General features: G+C 43.1%; 1 protein-coding gene across 1 annotated transcript; it reads left to right on the forward strand.

The window, feature by feature from the left end:
* The first annotated feature begins 3687 nt into the window (after positions 1 to 3687).
* LOC144123936 (uncharacterized) lies at positions 3688 to 10322 on the forward strand. Its single transcript, XM_077656647.1, has 4 exons — positions 3688 to 3765; positions 3910 to 3937; positions 4479 to 4624; positions 9572 to 10322. The coding sequence occupies exons 1-4, from the start codon at positions 3688 to 3690 to the stop codon at positions 9854 to 9856; spliced, it is 537 nt and encodes a 178-aa protein (XP_077512773.1). The 3' UTR covers positions 9857 to 10322.
* Positions 10323 to 10924: the final 602 nt, after the last annotated feature.

The following is a 10924-nucleotide window of genomic DNA, read 5'->3' on the forward strand; positions in this document are numbered from 1 at the left end:
CTTCAGCTATAAGGATTGCCGTACTAGAGTGATGCGGAAAATTTTGACTACCTGGGGTTCTTTAACGTGCAATTACATCGCCCAGTGCACGAGCTTCCATCGAAATGCGACTGCCGCGGCCGGGGTGGAAGCCACGTCGTTCTGTTCACCACTTTACCATCATACCCACTGAGCCACTGCTGCGGCTTAAAAATAAAGCAAAAATAGGCAAAGCGTAAATAAAATGAACCAGTTAATATGTTACATCAATACGCAGCCAAAATACAGCTGCGTAATTACCAACACTCAGTTGCACAGACAAGGGTATGGACATGAGGGGCTCATTATTTCATTTACGTCCCTGCCCTAGTCTTCACAACAGCTTTGCAAGCACCTCGATTCTGACAATCTTGTATATTGTTAATTGTAACCTGTAGAAGGCTCCAGAATAACTTAGACCACCTGCGTTTCTTTAATGCGCATTGATATCACACAGCACACTGGCAGCTTTTGCGTTTAGTCACCTTCGAAACGCGGTCGCAGCGGCTGGTATTGGTCACGTTTGAGTTTCTGGCGGTTTTGCTGCAGTAGGTAGCCGAAGAGGGTTCACGCATAGCTGCCGCCCACAGGTACGTGCGATCGTATTCCTTGAACTGACGGTATCGCAAGACATCCTACATCTGTCAATATAGGCAAAGGTGGCGCAGTTGAACGCTCTGAAGGTTATGCTACCTGCAACACGATTACACTCGCATTATAAGGGCGGACAGGTTCCGCAATAGCCGAGTTGGTGGGGCATCTGACGCGACATACGGAGGATGTCAGTTCCGGCTGCACTAGACGAATGTAGCTGTTTATTTCTGCTGGTCTGCAATGAATTATCTTTCAGGTAGAAATGACGGCGGTACAAATTTTCATTCGACCAATACAACACAAAAAAGAGCATTCCCTCTATGCGGTCCTTGGTGGTGGTGTCAGTGGGCTTACTCATTCTCTGTGTTCGGTTGGCTTGCTTTTCCGTATCTTTTCCATGTAGGGAATGTACGCTGCATAAAAGTTTTTGAGGGAACGAACAACATATAAAGCCTAAATGCCGGGTGTTTATTCTCTACCTTTAAGGCTGGTTTTCTAAACACTCGTGAAAGGTACAACAATGCGGCCTGTAAATGTTTGCCGCACGGCGCAGGAGACATTTCGTTCGCGGCAGTAGATAGTGCAAATACGATGTTCTGGCTCTTAATTTTAGAGTACTTAATTACATTGTAGAATAAGAAGATGTATATATCATAAGGGAACCAGCTTTTCTAGATTTTGAAAAGGATGTAATGGCAGTGCATATTGGAGCTCGAGCTGGACAACTAGGCAATGTGAAGAGATATGCGCCACATGCTCCGCAATCGGTATAGACTAACTTCAAGCCGGGAGACTCGATAACGAAAAAAACACGACCAAATTTTGAGAGACGCGCACCTGACTACTAGCGTTCCGCGCAAGGAGCTCCCGACTCGGCCACCAGACATGGCGTACTGGTGCAGGCGTATGCTACTTGGGCCTTTTGTTGAGTTCCTGGCGATGCGAAAAGGCGTGAACGAATGCCAGTCTCGCTTGTCACTTCCTCTTGTAAGCCGCTCCGATTAATTTTCCCCAGATCCCTTCCGCAATAAACTCTGAATCAGTCCCGTAATTTAGTAAAACGACAGATTTAGAGATGACAGTTAGAGGAAAACGCCCCGCGATGTCACACAAATTTAGGATTCGTCGGCAGAGGGGTTGACATCACTGCTCCACAACCAATGAGAGCGAGGTATGAGACAGAGTCGAGTGGTTGGCGGGGTGCCAGCTGGGCAGGAGTCCACACGTGTGTAAAGTTTAATAATAATAATAATAATAATAATAATAATAATAATAATAATAATAATAATAATAATAATAATAATAATAATAATATAATTGTTTTTTGGGGAAAGGAAATGGCGCACTACTGTCTCATATACCTTTATACACCTGAACCGCAACGTCAGGCGCGTTTTTCCTCCATAAAAACGCAGCCGCCGCGGTCGGGTGGAAAGTTTCCCCTGTTCTGTGTTTGGCGCCCCAAGTCACGTGAAAGGGTACATGACGTGCTTGCGGCTTGAGGAGCGGCGAAGGAGCGCATCTCAAGCAAAAAAATGGCAGTTGTTTATATTGGCTGACCTTGCAATTCAGAGAAAATGAAGGAAGCTTGTTAAGCATCTGAGGCTCGTCTATGGCAGCTTCATTACATATATATATATATATATATATATATATATATATATATATATATATATATATATATATTTATATATATATATATATATATATATATATATATATATATATATATATATATATATATATATATATATATATATATATATATATATATATATATATATATATCAGCACGACCACGTGGCTATGACGCGGTATCACGTGGTATTGCGGCATCCCCATCGGATGTCATCACGTGGCTTCACATCACCCCGTCAGATGTTCTTAAGGTGAAAGCTCAAATGTCAGCCCAACAGTCACCAAACGTCAAAGATCGAAGTTCAGTGGTTAAACGTCATCTAAAGCTCATGGACAAGGTTAGAGATCAAGGGTTCTGCAGCGTAACTGTACGACATACGGTCATACACCGCTAACGTTGTTGAGCTGAAGGCCATTCAAGGTCATTCTCCGGCCTACACGACGACTGCTTTACCTAGCGTAGTGAAGCTTTTCGCTTCGAAAGAAAGAGGCCCCAGGACGGATAAGTGCATCCCGAAATGGTGCTTGTGGAGTTGAGAAGGAGGGTGACTTCGAACAACGCAGTCAAGTTCGGCTTCTAAAGGGTTCGTTTAGAGTGTGCAATTTTTAATCAAACTCGGAAGAGTTTCTGTGGATATCCGGCACTGCACTCGGAGCGGCGCCTCTGGCTTTGAGAAAATTAAAGGTGCACTAACTGTCTTAATTACCGAAGGGAGACCGCAACCGCGCTGTGAGGGAACATACGAAGGTGGGAGTAAAAAAAGAAAAATAGGAAAAATTGGTGTAGTAGAGCGGTCGAGTATAATTTTGATCACCAAGGGATGGTTACGTCCTCTGACACAGCTCATCACAAAGCAGTTTTCCCGCCAGGAGGCGCAGCGAAGACAGGCGGTCAAGCAGACGCAAAAAGGAAAGCATTTTCTCTCCTTTAATTGCATTTCCCGGAAGTCTAGTACGCGTACACCATTTCTGCCGCATATTGCGCGTACTACCACTGTGGACACATTGTGTGCGGAATTGGTTTTGTTTGGTTTATGAGATTTCAAAGTCTCAAAGCGACTCAGGCTATGAGGGATGCCTTAATGAAGGGTTCAGGAAAAATCGACCACCTCAGGTTGTTTAGCGTGCGTTATCATCCCGCAGTACACGGGCGTCTCGAATTTTGCTTCCATCCAAATTCGACTGACGCGGCCAGGATCAAACTCGCGTCTTTCGGGCAAGCAGCCGAGTGCTATAACCACTGGGCAACTGCGGCTACTTCATTGTGCGTAAAATATTTCAATTTCGCTATCTGGAACTGCAAATATTGCTTGAGAAATAAAAAAAAACTGGGTTTTCTTCGACGTTCATCTGTTGTTTTCTGTATAAAAGGAAAACAGTAAAAATAATAATCAACATTACTAAACCGTTTTCGAAATAGCTGCTACCACGGTGATAATGTACGGCATAGAACGCATCCACATGCTCAAAGCTGCATTACTGTATATTTACGGACTTTTTAACGAAGAATCTGAAGTGAGTAAAAAACTAATGACCGCTGTACCTGTGCCAGTATGGCAGTGCTTAACGAAAGTTGAGCAAGGAAGTTTGTGTTAGCGAAATGAATTCGCAACTCTGCTTGTAAGAAAAAAAAATGTTTTCACACGTTTCCTTTTCCAGGTACTTTGTGCCTTCGGGGCAGTAGCAGGTAAGTACAGAAAGTTCTCCTAAACCCTCATCGGAAGTCGCATATCTCCGTTCAATAACCTAAAAAAAGCAAGTATTCTGGGCTTTAGCAAGGCCCTTTCATGATAGTTTTATGATTTCGAGTTCGTTTTGAGCTCGTTTATTTCATTATCATAAAGTTTGGAACGCAATTGGGCCTCCTTATCGTGTTATACAGAAATCTCTAAAAGAAATGTTCTGTGAACAGGTTGCTCAAAGTTTATGCCCTAGCTTCACGAATAACTAAGACTTCTCAGTAGAAAGCAGCCAATTTATCATTATATTGAAGTTAATAAACCAATTATTAATCGTTTTGAAAGAGGGTTTAATAGCTCAGGCACCACCAGAACCAGGAAGGCAGAACCAGGCGCAGAACGAGGCCTTTCGGGCGTCCGCGGTTATTCTAGAGCCCGGCAGCAGCACGCGCTCAGCGATAGCACTGCCGCTACCTCGTTGTCACATCTTCGTCTTTACAGTTTTAAGACTGAAAAGGAATGAAAAGATTCATTCCTTATTCTTTCCAGGGATCGCATTCCTTCCGCCTGAGACATCCAGCCCAACCCTTTATCAGGCTGTAGAGGCTGAAGCAAAGCTTAATTCGGACGAAGCCATCCAGACCGGCCTCATTCTTCATGAAGTGGCAAAGGAGATTTATGAAGAATTGAGTGAGGTAATGCTCAATATTAGGAGGACCATTTTTGTCGTCTCTTTGGAGTGCGCATCGATCATAAAGACATCGTAGAAATCTACAGCGGCGTAAAGCAAACAACACAGATCACGTTTCATGTAATTCAACGGCTTACATGAGAGCCAAACTGATCGAGGATAGACTCGAACAAAGACGAAATGCTAGCCATAGCACCCTGAGTATTGGCTTGTGGCGTAATCTGCTCAAGTTAAAACGGCTCAGTAACAAATTCAGACTAGCGCCAGCATCCTGACTTCAATGTATGTTAGACTGATAGCTTGCGTAAGACGGTGGAGGCGGTTTCCGTGTTCTGTTCCCACAGATTTTTGTTTCACAGCCCGATCAGCGATCACGAGGCGCCTCGCTTGCGAGAAGCGCTTTATGTCTACAGGAGAGCAGCAACATGCTAGAACTACCCTGCCAGCACCCTGGAAAATATCAAAGAACAGACGCAAGGAAGTGCTCTGGCGGTGTTTTTCATGCCCAAGCAACAAAGCGAAACATTGGTATTATCTCGGAAAAGTAAAGAATTTAGGAAAAGTAGGACATTCATTTAAACGTTTTAAATCGGTCGATAACATACATCGAGGAAATTGATCTTGCATATAAGTGGTGTATAGCTCCGCTTGCGACAAAGCTATTATCTGTCTTTTTGTTTTAAATAAATATATTCAAAATGTTGAACAAATACTCCGTGAGCTTGTACGCGAAAGCTCCGACATAATGGACGCGGCTCGGAAGGCAACTGCAGACTAAAAACTATATCCACAACAAAAATAGTGCCTATCAAGTTGGAACAGAAGGTGTAAAGCTGCTAAGCAAGGCAAGGTGACCCGACCGCCAGATATTAAAGGCATGCTAAAAAATACCTTTTAGACGAATGCAGGTGTTAAGGTACTATACAATGAAATACTCTGTTGTAAAGGTGACGGTTTCACTTTACGTTGATGTAGAGGTAGTGGTGGAGTGAACAGTGCACAATTTCAGTATGTCGCTTCAGATACGGACTTCCGCCGTAGCCAACAAAGACGGACGTAGCCTAGGCCTTCTTAATGTAATCATCGTAATCAGGTAGCGTGGTGCTGAGATTCTAAGGGATGCAGTCAGCCACCAGATAGAAATTTATCGCGGGAAAAGCAGGAGCTGTTGAAATAGAAATATATCATGATCATCTTGGGCTCCGTGGGAAAAAACGAATTAAGAAATATAAGCATTTCTGAGCGCGACTTATCAGACATAATACAACTACACCATGGATGTAATATAACAAACACTGAAGCAGACGAAAGAAAAGTACGCAATTCCAGAATTCAGTTATAGGCAGGAAATTGAAAGGACGGTAGTAATATTACCAATCCGGCAGACATTACTGGAGTTGAAGAAATCGACACGGCAGTATCTAGTAAACAATTTCTTCAAGGTGGTAAACGCAGGAAATACTACCCCAATAAATGAGAAGTTTCTATATTAAACAAAAGAAGAAATTTCGAAAGCTTTCGACTCATTTTGGAGATTATGCTAAAATGCGGCAGGACTGTTCTGTTGAGAGTGTCTGGCGTTGTGTGTGTAATATTCCGTGATGCGTTTAGTAAGTAAAAAGCGTCAAATCTTTGTAGTAAATCGTTATATAAAAAAGCGGTATATCCCATAGAAATGAATAGTAGATACGCAGCTTAAACCAATTACCATTTTATCCGACCAAAATTAACCAGCAAGAAATTAATCAAGCTCGCTTATTGTCATAAACGCTATCAACATCCGGCTGCATTCATGCCACCAATCATGTTAAAAATTAATTCTAAGTGCACAACGCCCCTTCCGGGAAAGCACTTGCTCATTAATGGATGGATTTGAGTTAAAATACACATAGTCATGAAGGCACTGCGTAACTAAGGCTTACAGTAAGGGTTTGTGAAGTTTTGCTAGAACGTGCCAGCTGGGAAAGTCCGGCCACCTCCGTTCCCGAAAGACGACCAAGAATATTAGTCCGATGGGGTGCTAGATGAGATAAGAAAATCTCTGCAGCAGCTTTTAACGCTTGTCTATATAAATGATTTAAAGAGTTGGATTCGGCGAACTGCGTAGCAGATTTAATCGAGAAAGCTTTCTTCTCTCACCTTACATGACCACATTGTGCTTTTAATTAACTGATTTCATTGAAACTCCCGACACAAGGCCTAAAAGCATAATGTGTGACGATGCAGGTTAATGTAAAGTAGGGAGCCTTTTTAAAAAATATCAGTTTGTTTAGCGATATGATGCTCCACCTCTCTTGATTGATCTAAATTCTGTTGTAAACAATTCAAGGAATGGTTTTAAAATAGAAAATAAACCAAACTCAGACAAAGACTGGTCTGCCGGTCATTGTCCATAATGCTTGTGTGGTGTTCCTAGTACTTTCCCCGCCGCAGAAAGAGCGCGAAAAATGTTACCGCCATCGCATGCACACTGATTGGGTAAAATATCCGCTGCAAATTACGGCTTTGGTTAAGAACTGTGCATAGTAGGTAATACAAATCGGACTTCCCTACTGGACTGCATGCAGCAGCAAGAATCATTGAAGCGAGGTTCAAGACCCAAATAAGGGTTGTGATGCCCAGAACTTGTTGGTACCCTTATAAATTGCAGGAATTGAGGTCACGAAAATAGCTAACCTGAAAATTCAGTTCTGCAGTGTGAAAAGGCTACACTGCTTCTGTATTTGGCCAAGGTCATAAGGACAGAGGAGGGAACGTGGTTAATTAATATGCTTCGGTGAACTACAGGAACTTTAATAAATACTCTATCGTTGCCCTTTCAAAATATTATTCAGAAATGAAAGGAAATAGTATGTAGAAAAAAAGCACTAGTGAAAAATGCACTTGTGGTCGCACGGTGTGATGCGACAATTTTGAGTCTGTAGTAGTGAGCGGACAATCATCTTCCTATTGCGTGCTTTGATCTCATCCCGCTGAGTCTTTTTCTCCCCTGCTGCGTGGGCTTCCGGTTGTGGGCGGCTTCCGTTCGCTTCAGGTGTATGCACCGGTGGCGGCTCGATTGCGCCAGAGCATTTTTTACGGGTGGGCGCCCTGAGATGCAAAAACAAATGCCGAATAACGCCATTCATTTTGAAAATGAGCGGGAATGTCGTCTTGACGCAAGTTTGTCCAGTGCGTTCTTATTGATATTTTATAGGACCGGATGCGGGTCACCTGTCCTGAATTACCGCTAGGCACGAACGCCTTGGAAAACCAGCTGGTGAACGGCGAACAATATTCTTCACACAAGCATAGAGGCGGGTTCGATCCGTTTACGGCGGTCGAATTTCGATGGAAGAGATATTCTAGAGGGCCGTCTCCTGTGCGATGTCATTGTCATCATCATCATCAGCCTTAGTACACCCACCGCAGGGCAAAAGCCTCTCCCATGTCTCTATACTTAACCCTATCCTTTTCTTGTTGCGCCCACCCTATGCATGCAAAATCTTTAATCTCATCCACCCATCTATCTTTCTGCCGCCCCCTGCTAGGCTTGCCTTCTCTTGGAATCCACTACGTTTTTCTTAAGGACCAGCGGTTATCTTGCCTTCGCATTACTTGCCCTGCCCAAGCCCATTTCTTCGTCTTCATTTCGAAAAGGATGTCATTAACACGCGTTTGTTCCCACACCCATTCTGCCCGCTGCACTGATCATAACTTAAGCTGAACGCTTTTCGCTAGCCTCGACGTTTCTGCCCCCTAGGTGAGTACCGGTAAGATACCACTGTTGTATACTTTTCTCTTGAGGAACAAAGGTAAACTGCCATTCATGACCCGAGAAAACATGCCATATGCTCTCCCCCTCATTTTTATCCTTCTAGCTATTTCCCACTGATGATCCGGATCAGGGGTCACTACCAGTCCTAAGTAGACGTATTCCTTTACCACTTCCAGCTCCTCGCTGCCAATAGTGAACTGCTGTTTTCTTGCTAGACTGTTGCACATTGCTTTGGTTTTCTGTGTGTTAAATTTTAAGCGCACCGTTTTTCTTTGCCTGTCTAACTCATTGATCATGATTTGCAGTTCATCTCCTCAGTGACTTAGCAAGGAATAATCATCAGCAAGTCGTAGAATAATTTGGTATCCTTCATTAACTCTTATCCCCAACTGTTTCCAATTCAGACCTCTTAATACCTCCTGTAATGACTCGGCGAATAGCATCGTGTTTCCTATGAATTGCATAGATCATGTCTCCTTGCCCGATGCCCATACTTATTGGTATTTTATTGCTGTTTTAAAGGGAGACTATGGTAGCTGTGCAGTTGCTATATATATGTCTTCCAGGATTTTATACACCCTGACTCCGCAATGCCTGTAAGACGGCGGAGGTTTCCACTGAGTCGAATGCTTTCTCGTAATCAATGAAGGATATATATAGAGGTTATTATATTCTTCGCATTTTCCTATCCCGTGATTGATAAATATATATAGAGGTTATTATATTCTTCGCATTTTGCTATCCCGTGATTGATAATGTGGATAAAAGCTATTGTGGAATATCCTTTACGAAAGCCTGCCTGATCATTTGTTTGATTAAAATTTAAGCTTGCCCTGACTGCATTAGCGATCACCTTAGTAAATACTTTGTAGGCAAATCACTGTAACCTAATCGGTGTGTAATTTTTCAACTCCTTGACATCTCGTTGCTTACGAAATAAGATAATGTTTGCATTCTTCTAATCTTTTGGTACGGTTGTGGTCATAACGCATTGCGCATACAGGGCGGCTGCTTTTTCTAGGCACCCTGCGATGTTATTGCACATAAAAGAAACCCAAGTGGTCGAAATTTCCGGAGCCCTTCACTACGGCGTCCGTCGTAGCTTGAGTCGCTTTGGAACATTTAACGCCCATAAACCAAATGATAAACAAAAGGTTCTGATTTATTAATGCACTTATCGAATTCTCTATCCAGAGTGGCGAGGACTTTCTCGAAGATCTGTGGGACGAGGTTGAGGACGCTTTTGAGGATGCCGGAAAGAAGATCATAGTGGTGGCAGGGAATCCACTCGGCGACCTGAAAAACAAGGCCAAGGAGGAAGCTGTACAGATTCTCGGAAAGATCTTCAGCCAAGTGACGTGCAGTTATGCATCTGAAGACATTGAAACTAAGCGCGACTGTGTTCGTGTTCTTTGCAAGAAGATCACTGAAGTCGGAGAGCGACTGATCGAGGAGGGCAAGAGGCTTGGCGGTCATTAAAAAGGGTAGGGCAGTGCTGCCGGCAATCCCCGCACTCGTCATCCTTGAGCTCCCCTTCCTTGAGATCAGGGTTGTTTCTAATGGAATGAACATTAGTTAAAATATGTACACGCTGAATTAGAACTGCACTATGCACTTGTAGATGTGTGTGGTAGAAGAATTCAAGGATCGGAGTGCTGATTCCACATAAGAGACAAAGCAGATCTCCATGAGAAACGTCTGGGTAGTTGGGACCGTTGACGTCGCCCAACGATCGAAGATTTTTTTTTTGACAAATATATGAACGCGATAAAAGCGGAGGAATAAAACGAATTTAGAATTTGATTACGCCTTTAACTGGCACAAATACAAACTGTACAGGGCAATCGTAATTACCTGAACTCTTCAATGTCTAGTTTGGAAGTTGATTCACACGACGCTAGCTACTCTGTTTGTATAACGAAGCCAATAAAACTTTCGCCGCATAAGTAGCGCCCATACACTTGATTTTCTTTTGTCCGGAAAAATCACACGGAGAACACTCGCGACGGCAAGCTGCGTATTTGGAAACATTGTGAACTTTCTCTTTTAAAATATAGTAACCACCGGAGTTTTTAACAGCCTTCAAGCAAGAGTTAAGCAGAGTTTTCAGGGGCTAATCACGCACAGATTGCTTCTCTGCAATGTCTGACGAAAGTTTGAGGCACTCACCTGCTTCATAATAAGAGCGTTTTCTGAGGTGCCCCTGTACTAATTTTTCCCTGCTTAATAGAAAGGAAAGCTCGGCCTTTCCTCAAATTTTATAAAACCTAACTACCGATCTATCGACGCTCCTTTTGCTACACTGAAGAGTCCAGGCTCCTTGTATCCAAAGCGTACTTAGGATCAGCAATAGAGACCAGAATGAATTAAGTGAAGTTAAGAGTCTGTGAAACCGGTGACATATTTTGTTGCGTAAGATTTAAAGCGATTTTTTCATTTTAATTACGTTTAGGGGTGTAAAGAATATTGAAATTATAAGACGGGAGTCTATTGAAGGAAATGGGGCCTCATGAAGGACCAAAGGCAACAATCCGTGGTCAGCCAGGT

The sequence above is a fragment of the Amblyomma americanum genome, chromosome 3 (genome assembly GCF_052857255.1).
Source record: "Amblyomma americanum isolate KBUSLIRL-KWMA chromosome 3, ASM5285725v1, whole genome shotgun sequence".
NCBI lineage: Eukaryota > Metazoa > Arthropoda > Arachnida > Ixodida > Ixodidae > Amblyomma > Amblyomma americanum.

What these genes read in the sequence shown, in the direction of transcription:
- LOC144123936 (XM_077656647.1), top strand. Translation starts at nt 3,688, where the DNA reads ATGTACGGCATAGAACGCATCCACATGCTCAAAGCTGCATTACTGTAT. An exon ending in TTTTTAACGAAGAATCTGAA is followed by an intron (nt 3,766 to 3,909) that starts GTGAGTAAAAAA and finishes TTCCTTTTCCAG; the next exon opens with GTACTTTGTGCCTTCGGGGC. An exon ending in TGCCTTCGGGGCAGTAGCAG is followed by an intron (nt 3,938 to 4,478) that starts GTAAGTACAGAA and finishes TATTCTTTCCAG; the next exon opens with GGATCGCATTCCTTCCGCCT.